The following is a 21,490-nucleotide window of genomic DNA, read 5'->3' on the forward strand; positions in this document are numbered from 1 at the left end:
GCTGTGACTGTTTCCTTTATGTCGTTCTATCTTCCCTGAGAGTTCCCCCTGATGAAACAATTCTCAAGCAGCCCCCGCCACCCAGGCATTTAACCTTGTGAACTGGTTTTGCTTTCTTCATAGCCGACGCTACCTCATTTGTGTATTTATTTATTTGCTCACTCAACTCCTTGAAGGCAAGGTCTTTATCTTGTTCCCTGCTGAATTCCCCCAGTTCCTAATTCCGTGCCTGGCGTATAATAGGTGCTTAGAAAACACTTGTTGAACAAATGAATGAATGCATGATGTCCAGTCTCTCTGGAGAGACCCCCAAGGAATCAAGGTAGTGATGATTATTTCCTAGGGGTTGATGTGGTCCACATCCCACCAGCCAGGTTGCCCGGCAGTGAATGATGGAGCCCCAGCTGGCTTGACCCATGAGCTGGAATCCCCATCGCTGATCACAGCCCTTCCTGTGCTTCCAGACCTCAAGCATCTGCAAGACAGCCGTGCACGCGGGAGTCATCAGCAACGAGAGTGGGGGTGACGTGGACGTGATGCCCGTGGATAAAAAGAAGACCTACGTGGGCTCGCTCAGGAACGGAGTTCAGTCTGAAAGGTAGGGCGGTGTTCTCCAACCCTTGACACCCAATCCCGGCTGCTAATGGTCCCTCAGGGGGGCCTGGGAAGAGGCCCAGAGTCATTACCCTTTAAAATAAAACTCGGGTAGACCTGCACGAATTCTTACCAGGACTCCCAGGTAAGAGCCTTCTTTGCTTTTCTCTTTTGTTTTTCAAACGAGGGAATGCTTTTCCCTACTATCACATTTGGGATTAAGAAAAAAAAAAAAAAGAACTTTTTTTCCTATTACCAATGGACGTTTTTGTAGAAAATTTAGAATCTGTAGGAACATCAGATAAGCCCGAAGATAAATAGTCATCCATAACTCATCAGCTGGGAGAATTTACTGTTAGATTTCTTGGCGTGTGTCCTTCCGGTTGTTTTTCTTTGTGTGTGTGTGTGTGTGTGCATTTTTTTCCCACAAAAAAATGGGATCAGATGATAGTTACATACTAGTCATATAAAGCTATATCGTAATATAGTTACATAGAGTTAAATAAGATCAGGGAGCCTGGAGTCCAACAGACCTGGGCCCTGTTTCTTACCAGCTATGTGACCCCGAGTAAGCCACCTGATTTCCTTGAGCCTCAGTTTTCTCATCTGTGAAATAGGGATAATCATAAACCCTGCCCCACAGGGCTGTTCAGAGGTGAACGGAAATGGTGCCTACCTATTGCCAGTAAGAAGTGGCAGTGGCTGGGCGTGGTGGCTCACGCCTGTAATCCCAGCACTTTGGGAGGCCGAGGCGGGCAGATCACGAGGTCAGGAGATCGAGACCATCCTGGCTAACACGATGAAACCCCGTCTCTACTAAAAATACAAAAAATTAGCCGGGCGTGGTGGCGGGCACCTGTAGTCCCAGCTACCCGGGAGGCTGAGGCAGGAGAATGGCGTGAACCCGGGAGGCGGAGCTTGCAGTGAGCCGAGATCGCGCCACCGCACTCCAGCCTGGGCGACAGAGTGAGACTCCGTCTCAAAAAAAAAAAAAAAGTGGCAGTAAGAAGCACTCTGCAAATGAGGGTTATGTTGATTACTCCGTATTTCCACTCGAGACCATACCTTTATGGAAATCTATGACCATAAGTCGTTGGTAGTGACTGTGAATGACTGTAGCGCGTTTCTCTTCGTAGCTGCTGTGAGTCCTTTCCATCCCAGGGAGCAGATCCTCCCCTAGTAAGTAGTCTTCTCCAGGAATGCTTGCACACACGGTGACTGTTTCCTTAAATCCCTAGAAGTGGGCCGGGTGTGATGACTCAAGCCTGTAATCCCAGCGCTGTGGGAGGCGGTGGTGGGTGGATCACCTGAGGTCAGGTGAGGCAGGAGAATCGCGTGAACCCGGGACATAGAGGCTGTAGTGAGCCAGGATTGCACCACTGCACTCCAGCCTGGGCAACGAGAGCAAAACTCTGTCTCAAAAAAAAGAAAAAAAGACCAAACAAAGTCCCTAGAAGTGAAATTCCTAAGTGGGGCCTTTCCTGAGTGTCATTCAGAAAGGGCACTCAGCCTCCCAAGTAGCTGGGATTACAGGCATGCACCACCATGCCTGGCTAATTTTTGTATTTTTAGTAGAGATGGGATCTCGCCATGTTGGCCAGGCTGCTCTCCAACTCCTGACCTCAGGTGATCTGCCTGGCTTGGCCTCCCAAAGTGCTGGGATCACAGGTGTGAGCCACCGCACTCGGCCGCCATGATTACCTCTTTAAAGATCTGCAAATACAGTCACATTCTGAGGTGCACTTGAGGGTTAGGACATTAACATATGGATTTTGAGGGACCACAAGCGAGCTCGTAACAGGGCAATGTTGAAGATTTCATATTTGAGGGACGTTCTTTAGAGAAGGAATAAAATCAAGGCTGTAACTTGCCCTGGGCCCCTGGACGCTCAGGCCTTCCTGCCTCCTGGGACACGACCCCTGCTTCCACCGCCAGCCTCCTGGGCACTTTGTGCAGCGGGCTTGCCCTGTCTGTGAAGATGCCACAGCATCACTTGTACCCAGATCGTGCCCATTCTTCCCCGGACCCCTGCCCGGTGACTCTGCCATCGGCAGCCCTGAAGAGCCCAAGTAGACAGCTTCCACGTTTTCTCCTTCAGCACGTGCGGCCTTTGTTTGGGAAAAGCTTAATGAAGGGAAATTCCACTGATTTAATGGGAGGGAAATGAAGCAGCTGATTAGGAGGAATTTCCTGGCCGGGCTGGAAAGAAATCCCAGGACATCAATTTATTGAGCTCTTTGTACCCTCTTTGAGAGAAAACAGTCTTCCTGAGCAGCGCAGCCAGCTGGGATTTGTTCCCTGTCGGGCTGATTCATGAGAACATCATAGCAGTGCCCTGTGGGCTGGGGACAGGGGCCTCATTGTGGGGGCCCCATTGGTAGGCCCCTGGGGAGGGCAGGGATGGAGAGAAGGCCCCCGAAGCAGCTTACTCACCCGCCCCACTATCACCCAGGGTGTTGGGGGCTGTCGGTCTTTCTCTCTTCCTGTGACACCCACCCAAATCGCCACTGTCGCTGTCTTTGTAGGTGTCTTCCAGGCATCCCTCCCAAGCACACATGTCACTGGTGCCTTCTGCACTCTAGAAAGATTTTAGTGATTTTCCGCAGCATTTCCAGAGTTAAGACTTTGCTTTTCTTGCTCCTTGGACTCTCTGCTCCTCCGTCCTGGGGACTGGCATCTGTGATAATGCTTGGGTTCAGCTTTTCTGTGCCTCAGTTTCCTCACCTATGAAGGGGGGAATAATATTACCTGCCCCCTGGGGTGGTGGCAGGGCAAGAGGTCTCCAGGTGGGGTGCCCAGTCCAACAGTGTCCAAATCAACCCAGAGCTTGTTGGAAAAGCTCATCCTCCGGCCCCACCCAGCCCTGCTGAATCGGAATCTCTGCGAGGGGCCCAGTAGCCTGCGTCTGAGCAGGTCCTCGGGGGCATCGTGCTGCATGCTCGAGTGTGACAGCTGCCGTTCTAAGAGTCACGCGAACCTGGCAAACCTGACACGAGTCAGTCAGCACTCACGTCCCACCCTTGCTCCAGCCTGGCTTGGGGGAGAGTGCAGAGCCTGTTAGATGTGGAAATAACAGCTCAATAGTTTCTGTTTCTTAGGGTTTCTGGACACATAGAGGGATTTTCAGTCACCCAACCCTTGAGATTCTCAGCGCTGAGTTGTCTAGTACAGTAGCCACCAGCGGTGGGTGCTCACTGAGTCCTAAAACGGGCTTATCCTGAGCCCGTTTGGAGATGTGCATAAGTGTGAAACACACACCGCATCTTCAAGATTTTATACCCTTGATTCTGATATTATTTTGCTACTAAGAGTCATTCAGCCAGACGTGGTGGCTCACACGTGTAATCTCAGCACTTTGGGAGGTCGAGACGGGCAGATCACTTGAGGTCAGGAGTTCGAGACCAGCCTGACCAACATGGTGAAGCCCCGTCTCTACTAAAAATACAGAAATTAGCTGGGCATGGTGGTGCACGCCTGTAATGCCAGCTACTCAGGAGGCTGAGGCAGGAGAATCGCTTGAAACCAGGAGGCGGAGGTTGCAGTGAGCCGAGATTGTCATCCCAGCCTGGGTGACAGAGCGAGACTCCATCTCAGAAAAAAAAAAAAAAAAAAAAAGTCATTCATTCACTGAATATTCATCACGCACCTGTGCTGGGACCCAGGGCACAGATGATTGAGCCCATAGAACTCGTAGCTCAGAAGGGGAGTGAGCACTGGAGCCCCGGACAGGTTGATGGCCGGGACAGTATGTGGCACCCGCTGCACTGGGGACACTGCTCCCCCACTCCCCAGCAGGGTCACCTTGGGCAGGCAGTCTCCCTGAGCCTTGGCAGCTCCTCTCTCTAATGGGTTGCCATGAGAATTAAGTGAGAGGTGTGTGCCAAGCCCTCGGCTAGTGGCTCACAGTAAGCATGACATGAAACCCAGGGGCACCTGTTGCCACAACCTTTTAGATGCCATGGTTCTTTTCTCATAGGGTCAGGTGGCTGGATCCTAAGAAATGGCCTACATGACTTATCTCTCAGGATGAGGGGTCAGGGATCTTCCAGGAATTCGTTCTTTCATCCTTGCTTCCATCCTTCCAACGCTCACTCCACGCAGGCATCATACACTTAGGGAGCGCTGACGATGTCCCTGGCACCCAGGATCCCACAGGGAACACAACAGCAGACCTCTGCCGTCGTGGGATTTGCCATCTAGTGAGAGTACACAGTGCAGAAATGACAATGCCAGCAGCAGGGCCCAGGGGGTCACTGTTGTGGAGGGACAGTTCAGGGAGGCATCAAGAGGGCTAGTCTTACTGTCCAGAGGGGACTCCTTGGGGACATGGCTCCCAAGAGAACCCTGCAGAGACACCTGGGTGTGGCCATGCCCTGTCCTTTCCTTATTTAGGTGGGATCTCAGCCACCATCTCTGCACAAAGCAGAGGCTGGGAAATTTCCCAGGAGCTTATTCCCAATAGGGGCTGTGGAAACCCAGCCTGGAGTCAGAGGGTGGCTCTGTCCCTGACGGCTGGTAAGCCCTTGGCGAGGGGGCGGTCACAGGCAGTCCCAAGGGAGATGTAGATGTTATATATACTGTGACCAGTTCACAGCAAACTGTACTTTAAATGTAGGGAATCCTTCAATCACACAAACCACCAAAACCCCCAAACAGGATTCTCAGCACACGGGGCCAAAAGTCAGTTCTGCTTCACAGTGGTTTCGGTTTAGCAATGATCCTCTTCTAGAAGAGCACTTCCTGGACATTTTGAAAGGCAGCCATGCAGAAATGAGGCAACATAAGAGACTAGCACCCGCTCTCTCACCCCCGCCCACCTGGGTAGCAAAGGAAAGAAAAGACATCCGGAAGAGCTTTCAATACTGGGACGAAGGTGTCTGAATATTCTTGGGGAAATGCTGGACATGTGGATGAATGTCAGTTCAGAATTTTTCTTAGGCCAGAACCATTTTTTAACACAGATTTTGCAAGAGATTGGGAAATATATCAACAATGACAGTGAGCATTCTTGGCCACTTGATTTTTTAAAATGTCACCTTTATACAAAGGTATATATGGGTGCACAGCCATCTGAATTGCAAATTCATTCACCTAACACTCATGGGCAGCCCCTGTGCTAGGGACTGGGGACACAGCCGGGAACAGAAGAGAGAAAAATCCCTGTCCTCACAGGGGTGTGGTCTGCTGTGGCAAGTGCAGCAGAGATATGATGTGAGCACACATGGGATTCTAAAGTTTCTAGAAGCCAAAGGAAGAAGTAATGGAAGGGAAATTTTAGGGTGCATTTTACTTATCCCAATATATCCATATTATTTCAATATGTAATCAATAGAAAATTATTATTAGAAATAAGAAATTTACATTCTTTTTTGGGTATAAGATCTTGGAGATCTGGTGTGTGTTTCACACTTACGCACATCTCCATTTGGACGAGCCCATTTTGGGTCTCAGTGAGTACCCACGGCTGGTGGCTACTGTATTAGACAACTCAGCACCGAGAATCTCAAGGGTCAGGTGACTGAAGATCTCGCTATGGGTCTAGAAATCCTGAGAAACAGAAGCTACTAAGCTGTCATTTCCAGATCTAAGGAGCCCTGCACTCTCCCCCAAGCCAGGCTGCACCGAGCCTGGGACATGAGGTTCTCTCTGCTCTGCAGAGGAGCTGCTGATAGCAGACAGGCAGGTTCCCCTCCTCCACTCGTATTCCAAACTTCCACCAGCTCTGCACACATTAGCACATCTAATTCCCCAACAGCCCTGCAAAGTAGGAACTGTCATTATCCCTATTTTATCAGTAAAGGAAGGGAAGCACAGAGAGGTTAAACGACTTGCCCAAGGTCACCCAGCCTACCAGGGGCAGAGCTGGGACTCAAACCTAGGCCGCCTGTACCAGAATCCATGCTTTTAAGCAGCACTCCTGACTTCCTCAGCCTGGACAGGCCACTGAACTTGGGGCACAGACCCTTCCCAAGGAGGGGCCAGGGAGAACCTTGAATGCCAAGATATACTTGTTCCTGTCTTTACAATACAAGAAATATATACTTATTATTTAAATAATACATCCAGAGAGCAAAAAGTAAGAGTCCCAACAGGTGCCCTGTTAACCTCAGTTAACTGTTGATTTATAACTTTTCTTGACCTGTTTTTCCCCCGTGCACATAAAACTCACATACAAATCAAAATGGAGATTGTATTATACGTGCCAGTCTGAAACTTTTCCCCCCTAAGAATAATGATATATTTGATCAAATGAGATGAAGAGGTTTGACAGTTTGCTAGAGTGTGGGCTTTGTGAGGATAGTTCACTCACCACTTGTGCATACCCGGCCTGCGTTGCCCACATTCCAACTTTGAAGGGAGGGCGAGGTTTAAACCTAGCAGGGGCGATGGCATCTGTAGCTCCCGGCTACTGAGCACCAGCTGCATGCTCGCCTCTGGCCCAGGTACCTCCCTGGAGAGGCTCATGGACTTTTTACAGTGTCCCTAAGGAGTGGGCACTTTGAGGAACCCAGTTTACAGATGTGGAAACTGAGGCTCAGAGAAAAGGGTTAACCAGCCCAAGGTCCTAAAGATGAGAGCTAAACCTGTATCTGTCTAACTTTTAAATTTTCCTGAGGGATCAATAGAGGGGTGAGACTCTGGGAGAACAGGATTGGAATCCTTTTTTTTTTTTTTTTGGAGATGGAGTCTCCCTCTGTCGCCCAGGCTGGGATGCAGTGGCACGATCTCAGCTCACTGCAGCCTCTGCCTCCTGGGTTCAGTGATTCTCCTGCCTCAGCCTCCCAGGTAGCTGGGATTACAGGCACCCGCCACCACACCTGGCTAATTTTATATGTATGTGTATATATATATATATATATGTTTAGTAGAGATGGGATTTCACCGTGTTGGCCAGGCTGGTCTCAAATTCCTGACCTCAAGTGATCCGCCCACCTCAGCCTCCCAAAGTGCTGGGAGTACAGGTGTGAGCCACCGTGCCCAGCCAGGATTGGAATCCTTTAAAAAAAAAGACTATATATATAGAGAGACACACACACAGATAACATACACAGACATACACACACAGACACATTCACATGTACAGACAGTCCTAGACACTTAAGATCGTTCAACTTATGACTTTTCAACTTTATAACGGTGGGAGAGCCATATGTATTCAGCAAAAACCATACTTCAAATTTTGCATTTTGACTGAAAATTCTTTATACTAACTTCCTTGTAAAATAGGCCTGTGTTAGGTGATTTTGCTCAACTGTGGGCTAAGGTCAGTGTCCTGAGCACACGGAAGGTAGGCGAGGCTGAGCTGTGATGGAGGCGAGGTGTATTCAGTGCATTTCCGATGTGGACTTCTGACTTCCGATGGGTTTATCAGGACGCGACCCACCGTAAGTCAGGGAGCATCTGTGTCCACAGTCATGTATGTACACTCATACATATAGAGACAGTTATGTACATATAAATGATATTTCTTAACAATTAAAAATAAATTACACTTTTTAAAAGCCAGAAGACTAAGCACTCAGGGGTTCCTCTTCTGCCGTCTTTTTAGTGCTGGCTTCAGGACTCCACAGGGCAGCTTCCCTGTCTGCCTCTGGAACCAGAACCGGCTGTCCACCCTCCTTAATCCCGTCTGTGTGTTGGGTGATGCCAAAAGGCAAGCTCTTCCTCCCCAGGTCACTTTCAAGGCAATTGAGGGGGATGCAGCCCCACGTGCCTGTCCCTGGCTGGCCTCTAGGAGGGAGCCCCGTGCTTCTGGGAAGCTCTTCAGAGAGTCCCTGGATTGTTCCTGCCCCTTTACTCTGGCCTTTAAAGGGCCTTTCTAGGCCGGGTGCGGCGGCTCATGCCTGTAATCCAAGTACATTGGGAGGCTGAGGTGGGAGGATCACATGAGGCCAGGAGTTCAAGACCAGCTTGGCCAACAGGGTGAAATCCCATCTCTACTAAAACTACAAAAAAAAAAAAAAATTAGCCAGGCATGGTGGCATGCACCTGTAGTCCCAGGTACTTGGGAGGCTGAGGTAGGAGAACTGATTGAACCCAGGAGGTGGAGGAAGCTACAGTGAGTGGAGATTGCACCACTGCACTCCAGCCTCGGTGACAGAGCAAGACCGTGTCTCAAAAAGACTAGAGAAACCTCAACAATATAGTGAAAATAATTTTAAGATCTTCATAGCACTCAACTTCCCATACCCAGAAACAACCCCTGTAAACATTCCAGTGTATTTTCTTTCAGGTTTCTTCTGTGTTTACATATAAACACGCTTTTTTTTTGTTGTTTGTTTGTTTGAGACGGAGTTTCGGAGTTACGCTGTTTTGCCCAGGCTGGAGTGCAGCGGCGTGACCTCGGCTCATTGCAACCTCTACCCCCCAGGTTCAAGCGATTCTTATGCCTCAGCCTCCCAAGTAGCTGGGGTTACAGGCACCCACTACCAGGCCCGGCTAATTTTTGTATTTTTAGTAGAGACGGGGTTTCGCCATGTTGGTCAGGCTGGTCTCGAACTCCTGACCTCAGGTGATATGCCTGCCTTGGCCTCCCAAAATGCTGGGATTACAGGCGTGAGCTACCACACCCAGCTTAAACACGCTTTTTAAAAAGGGATTATGCTATTAGTATTGTTTTGTTAATCGGATTGTGACTAGCTCTTCAAGCCCTAGCCTGTCTAGCCACACCGTGGTTTCAGTGGCTGCACAGATTCCGAGGCATGGAGAGACCATCATCCATTTATCATCACTGACTGACACTCAGATCGTTTCCTTTTTTCTTTCACTGTAATAAACAACACTAGAAAGAACATTTTTGCGCAAGCCTGTGCACTTTCTTGCCGATTTATTTAGGTGACTTCCTCTTACCAGAACAGCCACAGCCACCAAAGTGCTGTCCTAATGCAATGCACGGTGTCGCACCAAGGAAAAAAGTCAGCACATCCTCTCCTGTGTAAGGTTCCCCCGCCAGTGGCTTTCCATTGTACTAAGAATCAAATCTGCCCCACTCCCATTCAAGGCCACAGCTGCTTCGGCCCCTGCCCGCTCCCCCACCCTCTCTGTGCATCTTCCTCCTACATTTCCACCTCACTGGCCTCTCTGCTTCTTGACTGCACCAAGGCCGTGCCCACCTCAGTGCTTTTGTAGCTGCTGTCTGGTACCCTCTGGGCTCTCATACGTTCCTGGGCTGTTTTAGACTGAAATGGCCCCTCCCTAGGAAGCGTTCTCCACCATCCAGCCTGCACTTGTCTCCTGCTCCCTGATGGATCTGTGTCATTTCCCGTGACTCATCACCTTCTGAAACCGTTTCTTGCACCATGTTTTGCTACTTCTCTCCCCACCCCAGACTGTAAACTTCCTGAAGGCAAGAGCCTCATTGGTCTCGTTAACCCCACATCCCTGATGCTGCCCAGCACTTGGCACATAGCAGGTGCTCAGTAAACACTGGTTGAATGAGACTTTGCTGAGTTCAGCAACTGGTTCAGAGCTGGTTGAGGGCTTTTATTTCTCACTTATAGTCCCAGTTGCACCACTGCACTCCAGCCTGGGCAACATAAGTGAGACCCTGCAGCCTCAACTGCAGTGAGCTGTGACTGCACCGTTGTACTCCTGGGCTCACTGCAGCCTCAACTGCAGTGAGTTGTGATTGCACCATTGCACTCTTGGACTCAAGCAATCCTCCCACCTCAGCCTCCCGAGTTGCTGGGACCACAGGCGTGCACCACCACATCTGGCTAATTTTTTTATTTTTGTAGAGACAGGGATCACTGTGCCACCCAGGCTGGTCTCAAACTCCTGGGTTCAAGCAATCGCCTGCGTTAGCCTCCCAAAGTGCTGAGACTACAGGCGTGAGCCACTGTGCCCCACCCGAGGGATTTTTAATACCCTGTTATCAAAGTTGTTTAGTGCTCTTTATGAAAGTTGGTTGATACACTTGATAAAAAGTCCAATACCTTTTATGAAAATTACCCAGAAATACTGCAGCAATTTATACTCCTTCAGGCGTGTATGGGAGTTATAAGCTAATCCAAAAAGAGAATCAGAGGGCAAGATTTGGGAAAGAAGGGTGGGAAGGGTATTTTATAATTATCGAGCCATACTCGTTATTCATCAGACACCTACAACTACCAACTTCCCCAGCATACCTGGAGCTTAATCACTGCTTGAGGCATGAACAACTGGGGACACTGAAGGTGGGGAATTTTTCTTGGTGCCCACACCTGCGGGAATTTTTACCTGTGGCGGTGGATGGCACCAACAGTTGATGCTGCCAGTTGCACAGTGGCATCCTGGGCGGTGTCAGCACATTCTTTGATGTGTTAGGAAATACTTGCCCAGCTTGTCGGGGCTTGCTCTTACCTCCAAGGTGAGCAGGTTGTTTAATGGGGTGCATGGTTGTCCAGGCAAGATACCCAGGGCCCTTGGGCTGGCCGTGTCCACATCTGGACAGCAGCCTGAATGGTTCCCTTGTCCCTTGGTTGTTTGGGGCCCTGAGAACACGAGAACCCACTGCACCATCCATAGAATCTGCAGACCCATAGTAAGTCAGGAGGGACACCGACCCCTGGTAATTTTCCCCAACGTGGCTTGCCCCCCATGCAGAATAACCACAGTAACTTGTGGCCCTGGTTGGTTCCCCAGGATATTCATTTGGACAGAGAATTCAGGGAAATCTTACATCCCCCAAGGCCTGAGGAGGGCCCTGGAATGTGAACTTTCCAGAAACCGGCAGGGCTGTCAGGGTCACCCCAGCCCCTGGCCACTCTTTCTCCTCCTCTTGGTCCGGAGCCACCTGCGGCCAAGCGTTCTGCCTGGGTCTTGGCTCTTGGCGTTTCTTTGCAGCTCCATCTCTCCGAGTGCTCCCATCTGATACACGTTTCAAAAGTTCAATTCCAGGGTAGCCAAAAGTGTGAAGCTGCCATGGAGAAGGGCTGAAAAACAACCAGGAATTCCAAGCGGCCTGCTCTCGGAGGATTGCAGATCTTAGCAGCCTGAGAGGGCCGGGGTCTCCTGGCTAGTCTGGCAATTTCCAATCTGGGGGCTCTCTTTGTTTGGAGTGGGGATCCTAAAGGAAACCCTGCCCATAAATGATGATTAGGCTGTTAATCTTATGCTCAAACTCCTTCATCATTAGCAAGATGCAAATGAAAATGATACCTGGATGCCACTCCCTACCTTCTATTGGTCAAGAACCAAAAGCAAGACATTACACAGTGCTGGGAGGCATCGCGCAGCCCTCTTGTCATTGTCCGGGGAGTCTGCAGGTGTTATCTTTATGCAGGGCAGGCTGGCAGCTGTCAAGATGGAAATGCACGTCCTTTGGTCCAGCAATTCCACTCCTAGGCACTCACTCTCAGGCACCCTCACACAAAAGCAAAAAGTCCCATGGACAACAATGACATTGTTTGCAAAGGTAAAAAATTAGAAAGCGCGGGCTCAACGTCTCGCGCTTATAATCCGGGCACTTTGGGAGGCTAAGACAGAAGGATTGCTTGAGCCCAGGAGTTCGAGACCTGCAAGGGCAGCATGGTGAAATCCCATCTCTAAAAAATACGAAAATTAACCAGGCATGGTGGTATGCACCTGTGGTCCCAGCTAGTGGGGAGGCTGAGGTGGGAGTATCACTTGAGCCCAGGAGGTTGAGGCTGCAGTGAATCATGATGGTGTCACTGCACACAGACACACACACACACACACAAGATTAGAAAGAACTAAATGTCCACCAATAGGGACCCAGTTAAATATAACACTTTATTACAATGGAATACTATGCAGTGGATAAAAAGAATGAGTTCTTTCTGTATAGTAAAGCAACAAATCCCAAGATATATTGTTAAGCTAAAAAAGCAAAGTGCAGAGTGGTATGTCTATGGCAGTATGTATATAATATTTGTGTGAAAAAATGGGTGAGGGAAAAATATAATAATTGTTTACATCCGCATAAGATCTAAACATCTCTCCTCTGGGGAGAACTTGGTGCAGAAAGACAGGGTTGAGAGGGAGAGTGTTTTTTGCCTTAAGGATTGTGTGTTCAAAAACTAAAATGTGCGGCTATGATTAGTCTTTTCCATTTTAATTTTGATGTGGAAAGAACACTCCTGGTTGCACTTTTTTTTTTTTTTTTTTGACTCAGAGTCTCGCTGTGTCGCCCAGGCTGGAGTGCAATGGTGTGATCTCGGCTCATTGCAACCTCCACCTCCTGGATTCAAATTATTCTCCTGCCTCAGCCTCCCGAGTAGCTGGGATTACAGGCACCTGCCACCACACCCAGCTAATTTTTGTTTTTGTATTTTTGGCAGAGATGGGGTTTCACCATCTTGGCCAGGCTGGTCTTGAACTCCTGACCTCAAGTGATCCACCTGCCTCAACCTCTCAAAATGTTGGGATTACAGGCGTGAGCCACTGCACCTGGCACTGGTTGCACTTTTTTTTTTTTTTTTTTTTTGACGCAGAGTCTCACTGTATGGCCCAGGGTGGAGTGCAGTGGTGTGATCTCGGCTCGTTGTAACCTCCACCTCCTGGGTTCAAATGATTCTCCTGCCTCAGCCTCCCAAGTAGCTGGGATTACAGGCACCTGCCACCACACCCAGCTAATTTTTGTTTTTGTATTTTTGGTAGCGATGGGGTTTCACCATGTTCCCATGCTGGTCTTGAACTCCTGACCTCAAGTGATCTGCCGGCCTCGACCTCTCAAAGTGCTGGGATGACAGGCGTGAGCCACCGCGCCCAGCCCTGGTTGCACACTGTGAACAACGCTTTGGGGTCTACAAGGCGCCATGCTGCCTTCTAGAACAAAATTCCAACAAATGCGAGTTTGCAAGATCTTATCGGCTTTTATTAGCAATTCATGTATCAGGCAATATCCCAAGTACAGAATAGAAAGGTGCTTCCATGAACTGAGCAGCGAGGGGAGGTTTTAGAGTCAGCAAAGGCTGCATGCAGAGAGTACAAACGATGAACAGGCCGGGCGCAGTGGCTCACGCCTGTAATTCCAGCACTTTGGGAGGCCGAGGAGGGTGGATCGCAAGGTCAGGACATCGAGACTATCCTGGCTAACAAGGTGAAACCCCGTCTCTACTAAAAATACAAAAAAATTAGCCAGGCGTGGCTTTGGACACTTGTAGTCCCAGCTACTCGGGAGGCTGAGGCAGGAGAATGGCGTGAACCCAGGAGGTGGAGGTTGCAGTGAGCAGAGATCGCGCCACTGCACTACAGCCTGGGCGACAGAGCGAGACTCCATCTCAAAAAAAAAAAGAAACAACAAAATTCGGATGGGTCGTCCCAGTTACTTTTCTTGTAGGATTAAAACAGGGAGGCCACACTATCCTGCTGGCTCAGAGGGACTGGGGGCCCTTTTGATTGGTTGCTGCTGTGTATCTCCTATTTTTTGGAAAATCGGCCCATTGTTTTGTTTTTTTGTTGTTGTTGTTTTTTTTTTTTTTTTTTGAGACAGAGTCTCACTCTGTTGCCCAGGCTGGAGTACAGTGGTGTGATCTCGCTCACTGCAACCTCCACCTCCTGGGTTCAAGCTATTCTCCTGCCTCAGCCTCCCGGGTAGCTGGGATTACTGGTGCCTGCCACCACACCCAGCTAATTCTTGTATTTTTAGTAGGGGTTTCACTGTGTTGAGCAGGCTGGTCTCGAACTCCTGACTTCAAGTGATCTGCCCAGCTCAGCCTCCCAAAGTGCTGTGATTACAGGAATGATCCACCATGCCTGGCCTAAAACCAGCCCATTTCTAAGTTCAGTTTGATGAGCTGGCACCTAGCAGGGCGACTCCGATCTGATTTGGTTTGGTCTGTTGGGCCTAGCCCAGTCCAAAACAATGGCCTCCCGTCAATTTAATGCTCCCCTTCTCCCACCTTCCGGGTCTCCTCTCCAGCCTGGCCCCTTCCTGGACCTCCCCCAACAACCCAGGTACGCCCGAACATCGGCACTGTCACAGAACATTGCGGAAAGTATCCTTAGAAGCCTGTAATCCCAGCACTTTGGGAGGCCGAGGCAGGCGGATCATGAGGTCAGGCGTTTGAGACCAGCCCGGCCAAGAGACCAGCCTGGCCAATATGGTGAAACCCTATCTCTACGAAAAATACAAAAATTAGCTGGGTGTGGTGGCGCATGCCTATAATTCCAGCTACTTGGGAGGCTGAGGCAGGAGAATCGCTTGAACCTGGGAGGCGGAGGTTGCAATGAGCCGAGATCACACCGTTGCATTCCAGCCTGGGCAACAGGGCAAGACTCTGTCTTAAAATTTAAAAAAAAAAAAAAAAAAAAAGCCCAAAGAGACTTAGTGACTTTGTCACACAGTTACTAAACGTTAGTGTAGGGATGGAGACTCGCGTCTGGAAGACGTGCTCCAGAGGTGAGATTTGCAGAATGCCAAAGTAGGATGCATGGGAAATCTTATTCCCAAAAGCGGTGTTCAAAAACAGCTGTTTCAGAACTCCAGAAATACACCACAGAGGCATACAACGAACAGGGAGGTGTTTGTTCAAAAAAGTGTGGATCTCGGATAAGAACAGAGGGATCTGTGGTGTCTGAGCCTGGGACCGCTCCTGTTCACCCCACCAGCTCCTATGGCTGGAAGTTCTACTGGGGTGGGGCTGTGCCAACCAGCGGCTTTCTTGATTTGAAGCAGAGCAAGGAAAACCACACACCTCTGGCCATTGTCAGGAACAGTATCAAACCTGGTGGCCAAGACACAGAAAGGCCAGTTGGTCTAAAGGTGCAGTTATCATCTGGGGCAGAAAATCAGGGAGGATCTAGAGAATGAGACAGCCGTGGTGGCCCTTGGTAGGCTCCCAGGCGTCCCTGGTGTTCTAGAAGGCTGTGCCCACAGCAAGAAGAGCAAAGCAGGAGGGGGCACTTAGGCTTCCTAATTCTGAAACATCCTATACAGCGACAGTAATCAAGATGGTGGTGCTGACATCAGGACAGACACAGAGATTAAGAGAACGTGATTGGGCCCGGTACGGTGGCTCATGCCTGAAATCCCAGCACTTTGGGAGGCCAAGTAGGGAGGATCATGAAGTCAGGAGTTCCAGAGCAGCCTGGCCAACATGGCAACACCCCGTCTCTGCTAAAAGTACAAAAATTAGCCCCGCATGGTGGTGTGCACCTGTAATCCCAGCTACTTGGGAGGCTGAGGCCAGAGAATCACTTGAACCTGGGAGGCAGAGGTTGCAGTGAGCCAAGATTGCACCACTGTACTCCAGCCTGGGCGACAGAGCGAGACTCAGTCTCAAAAAAAGGTAAAAAAAAAAAAAAATTAAAAAAAAAATTAAAAAAAAAAAAAAATGATTGGAAGTCCATAAAATAAACCATCGCACTTCCAGTCAATTGATTTTGACATCGGTGCCAGGACCATTCAGTGGGCAGAGAATAATTTCTCAACAAATGATGCAAGGGCAATTAGATATTTACAAGTAAAACTGTGATGTTGGACCTTTGCCTCACACCATATATAAAAATTAACTCAAAATGGATCCAAGGCTGAAATATAAGAGCTAAAAATTACAGAAGTCTAAGAAAACAAGTATAAATCCTTCATGACCTTGAATGGTTTGCTAGATATGCTGCCAAAAGCACAATCTATAAATGAAAACAAATTGATAAATTGTATTCTATCAAAGTTTAAAACTTTTATGCCTTAAAAGACACCATTAGGCCAGGCATGGTGGCTCACACCCATAATTCCAGCACTTTGGTAGGCTGAGGCAGGAGGATCACTTGGGCCCAGGAGTTTGAGACCAGCCTGGGCAACATAGTGAGACTCCATCTGTACAAAAAAATAAAATATATCAATCAGGCTTGGTGACATGCTGCTCAGGAGGCTGAGGAGGGAGGATCGCTTGCACCCAGGAGGTCAAGGCTGAAGTAAGCCACGATCATGCCATTGCACTCTGGCCTGGGTGACAGACCTTGTGTCTAAAACAATTTTTAAAAATTGTCTAACACTGGATTGTGGAGATGATTGCACAACCCTATAAAATCTCTAAAAACCATTGAATTGTACACTTAGAAAGGTTGAGTTTATACGGTATGTTAAACTTAATAAAGTTGGTTTGGTTTTTTTTTTTTGTTTTTTGAAACAGAGTCTTACTCTCTTGCCCAGGCTGGAGTGCAGTGGCAGAATCTTGGCTCACTGCACACTCCACCTCTCAGGTTCAAGTGATTCTCCTGCCTCAACCTCCAACTAGCTGGGATTACAGGTGCACACCATCATGCCTGGCTAATTGTTTGTAGAGGCAGGGTTTCACCATGTTGGTCAGACTGGTCTCGAACTCCACACCTCAAGTGATCCACCTGCCTTGGCCTCCCAAAGTGCTGGGATTCCAGATGTGAGCCACCGTGCCTGACCAATAAAGCTCCTTTTTTTTTTTGGAGACAAAGTCTTACTTTTGTCCCCCAGCTGGAGTGCAATGGCTTGATCTTGGCTCACTGCAACCTCCGCCTCCCAGGTTCAAGTGATTCTTGCCAAACCTCAGCCTCCCGAGTAGCTGGGATTACAGGCGCCTGCCACCACATCCGGCTAATTTTTGTATTTTTCGTAGAGATGGGATTTCACCATGTTGGCCAGGCTAGTCTCGAACTCCTGACCTCAGGTGATCCACCCGCCTCACTCCCAAAGTGCTGGGGTTACAGGCGTGAGCCACCGCGCCTGGCCTAAAGCTCTTTTTTAAAAACCATCTTTGATTAGCTGAAGGATTTAACTCCTCTTGTGAGAGGGCAGTTTTTACTAGCCGTGGGACCCTGGGTAAATCTCTTTATTTCCTGGTGTCTCCGTTTCCTCCCCTGTGAACGAGGGATAACAGCTCCCTGAGGAGGAAGGTGGAAGGCAGTGAAGCACCTGGCATATGCAGTAGTGCTGAGATAGCACCTGCTCATCTCTCCCAAGACACCGCTGTTCGGGTTGACAGGTGGTAGTGAAACCAAGCAGAATTCTCGGAGGGTGAGTCCAATCCAGACAGACTGGGGCCAGCAAATCCCTGAGTTAAAAGGAAATAACAGCCTTGACCTAGAATCAGATGGATGCTCATGTGCAGAGAAAATGGGATTTGCCAGCTGTTCTCAACTCAAGGCAGGCTCTGTGTCTGGCGGCTGCGAGGAAGTGTCCCTTGGCCATGGCTCTTCCACTACGGGAGCAAGCAGGAGGCACCCAGGTCTCCCTGCCCACCCAGAGTCCCTGCAGGAGGCCCTCCGGATCTCTCAGTAACGGGCCCTCTTTCTTCTTTTTTCAGCCTGGGGACTCCTCGGGATGGAAAGGCCTTCCGGATCTTTGCTGTCAGGCAGTGAATTTCCAGCACCAGGGGAGAAGGGGCGTCTTCAAGAGGGCTTCGGGGTTTTGCTTTTATTTTTATTTTGTTATTGCGGGGTATATGGAGAGTCAGGAAACTTCCTTTGACTGATGTTCAGTGTCCATCACTTTGTGTCCTGTGGGTGAGGTGACATCTCATCCCCTCACTGAAGCAACAGCATCCCAAGGTGCTCAGCCGGACCCCCTGGCGCCTGATCCTGCTGGGGCCCGGGGGTCTCCATCTGGACGTCCTCTCTCCTTTAGAGATCTGAGCTGTCTCTTCAAGGGGACAGTTGCCCAAAATGTTCCTTGCTATGTGTTCTTCTGTTGGTGGAGGAAGTTGATTTCAACCTCCCTGCCAAAAGAACAAACCATTTGGAGCTCGCAATTGTGAAGCATTCACGGCGTCGGAAGAGGCCTTTCGAGCAAGCGCCAATGAGTTTCAGGAATGAAGTAGAAGGTAGTTATTTAAAAATAAAAAACACAGTCCGTCCCTACCAATAGAGGAAAATGGTTTTAATGTTTGCTGGTCAGACAGACAAATGGGCTAGAGTAAGAGGGCTGGGGGGGTGAGAGACCCCGGCTCCGCCCTGGCACGTGTCCTTGCTGGTGGCCTGCCACAGGCTCCCTTCAATGGCCGCATTCAGGATGGCTCTATACACAGCAGTGCTGGTTTATGTAGAGTTCAGCAGTCACTTCAGAGATGTATCTTGTCTTTGTCAGGCCCTTCGTCTTTATGGCCCAGCTGTTTTCTGCCGTGACCTTTAGTCCCATTGAGGACTAAGGATCGGGACCCTTTCTTTACCCCCTACCCGTTGTGGCTCCCACCCTGCCTCGGACTGGTTTACGTGTCCTGGTTCACACCCAGGACTTTTCTTTGCAAGCGATCCTGTTTGAAGCCCACGTCTTAACTCCTGGTCTCGTAAGGTTCCACTGAGACGAGATGTCTGAGAACAACCAAAGAAGGCCTGCTCTTTGCTGCTTTTAAAAAATGACAAATGTGCAGATTCCCCACGCACCCGATGACCTATTTTTTCAGCCGTGGGAGGAATGGAGTCTTTGGTACATTCCTCACCGAGGTTAGCAGCTCAGTTTGTGGTTATGAAACCGTCTGTGGCCTCATGACAGTGAGAGATGGGAATACACTAGAAGGATCTCTTTTCCTGTTTTCGTGAAACGACTCTTGCCAAACGTTCCCGAGGCGCCAAGGAGTGTAGTACACCCTGGCTGCCATCACTCTGTAAAAGTGCTTCATGAGCCCAGACCAAAAGCCCACAGTGAAATGAAATACCCTTTTGTAAATAGCATTTTTTTGCAGGAGGTGAAAATTCCACTCTCTACCACCGGGCCAGCCAATAGATCACTTTGGCGAATGCTAGTTTCAAATTCGATTCAAAATATTTCTTAGGTGAAAGAACTAGCAGAAAGTCAAAAACTAAGATACTGTAGACTGGACAAGAAATTCTACCTGGGCACCTAGGTGATGCCTTCTTTCTTTGATTGCCTTTCTAATAAATGCAGAATCTGAAGGTAAATAGGTTTAAAACAAAACAAAAACCCACCCCTTTAAGGAGTTGGTAAAAAGCAGTTCAACTCTTAGCTTGACTGAGCTAAAATTCACAGGACTACGTGCTTTGTGCATTGCAGTCTAGTCGTAATTCATAGGTACTGACTCTTCAGCCCCAAATGTCAGAGAGGAAGAATTTGGTTAGCCTGTCAGGTCGTGAGTCCAGTTACCACCAAACATCTGGGAAACTTCTGGGTGCTCTGCTGCTGGACTTTTGTGGCTGTGTCTGTGTCTGCAAGATAAATTAGATCGCCCTGTGGGGTTTGCAGAATTAGTGAAGGGTCCAGGAGGATCCCAGTGGGCTCGCTTCCAAAGCATCCCACTCAAGGGAGACTTGAAACTTCCAGTGTGAGTTGACCCCATCATTTAAAAATAAAGTCCCCGGGTTCCTTAATGCCTCCTTCACTGGGCCTTCCTAGCAGGATAGAAAGTCCTTGCCCAGAGCAGGACCTGGCTGTCTTTTTTTTTTTTTTTTTTTTTTTTTCCCAAGACCAAGTTTCACTCTGTTGCCCAAGGTAGAGTGCAGTGGCATGATCTCTGCTCATTGCAACTGCCGCCTCCCGGGTTCAAGCAATTCTCATGCATCAGCCTCCCAAGTAGCTGGGACTATAGGCATGAGCTACCATGCCCGGCTAATTTTTGTATTTTTAGTAGAGATGCGGTTTCATTATGTTGGCCAGGCTGGTCTCGAACTCCTTACCTCAGGTGATCCACCCACCTTGGCCTCCCAAAGTGCTGGGATTACAGGCATGAGCCACTGCGCCCGGCCATGGACCTGGCTGTCTTTATCGTCCCCACAAACATTTTGAAACTGGAATATTTGTCTTCAGAAAATGGAAACAAAACTATAAATGATAAGCCGTGTCCCTAGCACCACCTCTCCTGTGTGTGGAATAGAGGCCCCTCATGCTACCAACACTTACCCTGTGTTTAAAAAGATCTTGTACCAAGCCAACGGCGTTCCTGGCTCTCCTGCCCACAGGATGAACATTTTCGGCTTCCTTAGGAGTTTTGCCCTACCGTATTCCAAAGCGTGTGCTGGTTTCTCATATTGTCTGTAGGCTCACTCAGCCCGCAGTTTATGTGTGTGCTTTTTTCTATGAAAAATGATGTATTTTGCTACTTCCTGTGTACAAAGTTTTATTGTAAATGTTTTTTGTGCTTTGCATGAACAGGGGCCACGTTGTTGCAATTGTTTCAGTAGAACTGGTTTGATTTCTAAAATGTTCCTGTAACATATCTTTTATGAACAAATCTGAACAATTTGTGAAATAAAACATTGAAAACCATCTTTCAGGCTCTGGACTGTTCTGTGTTGGCTGCTTCTGCTAGGATGTCTCATATACGCAGAGATGCTGACAGCCAGGGCCTGGTGGAGACCTCCACCCCATCCGTGGGAAGGAGGGAGGAGCTTCCCAAAATGCACTTTCGGGCTCAGCAAGGCTGGGATGGGGCCAGGGACTGTGAATTTCTCGCAAGATCCTGGTGATGCGAATGCTGCCAGTCCCCAGATCACACTCTGAGTGGTGGTGGGTTGAAGGCCATTCTGTCTAAGCTCCGGCTGCCCTAACAAAATACCATAGACTGGGTGACTTAATCCACAGAGATATCTTCCTCACAGTTCTGGAGGCTGGAAGTCCAAGATCAGGGTGCCAGCAGCGTTGGTTTCCTCTGCGGCCTCTCTTTGGTTTGCAGGTGGCTGCCTCCTGGCCGTGTCCTCACATGGCCTTTCCTCTGGGCATGTACACTCCTGGTGTCTCTCTCTCTCTTATAAGTACACCGGTCATATTGGGTCTGGGCCCCACCCTTAGGACCCATTTAACCTGAATTACCTCCTTAAAGGCCCTACCTTGAAATACACAGGCTGGCTCATGCCTGTAATCCCAGCACTTTGGGAGGCTGAGGCAGGAGGATCACTTGAGTCCAAGAGTTCAAGAGCAGTCTGGGCAACATGGGGAAACCTTATCTCTACAAAAAAAATACAAAAATTTGCCGGGCATGGTGGTGCACGCATGTAGTCCCAGCTACTTGGGAGGCTGAGGCAGGAGAAT

At 49.1% G+C, this 21,490-nt stretch overlaps 1 protein-coding gene across 1 annotated transcript in view; it reads left to right on the forward strand.

Moving 5' to 3' along the window:
- The window catches only part of CRISPLD2 (cysteine rich secretory protein LCCL domain containing 2), an 88,384-nt gene extending 67,656 nt beyond the window's left edge, over window positions 1-20,728 (forward strand). Inside the window, exons 14-15 of the mRNA XM_004058080.5 lie at window positions 465-598; window positions 17,817-20,728. Coding sequence (XP_004058128.2) covers window positions 465-598; window positions 17,817-17,871 — 189 coding nt within the window. The 3' untranslated portion in view covers window positions 17,872-20,728. The remainder of the gene's footprint in view (window positions 1-464; window positions 599-17,816) is intronic.
- The last annotated feature ends 762 nt before the right edge of the window (window positions 20,729-21,490 follow it).

The sequence above is a fragment of the Gorilla gorilla genome, chromosome 18 (genome assembly GCF_029281585.2).
Source record: "Gorilla gorilla gorilla isolate KB3781 chromosome 18, NHGRI_mGorGor1-v2.1_pri, whole genome shotgun sequence".
In the NCBI taxonomy this organism is placed as follows: domain Eukaryota; kingdom Metazoa; phylum Chordata; class Mammalia; order Primates; family Hominidae; genus Gorilla; species Gorilla gorilla.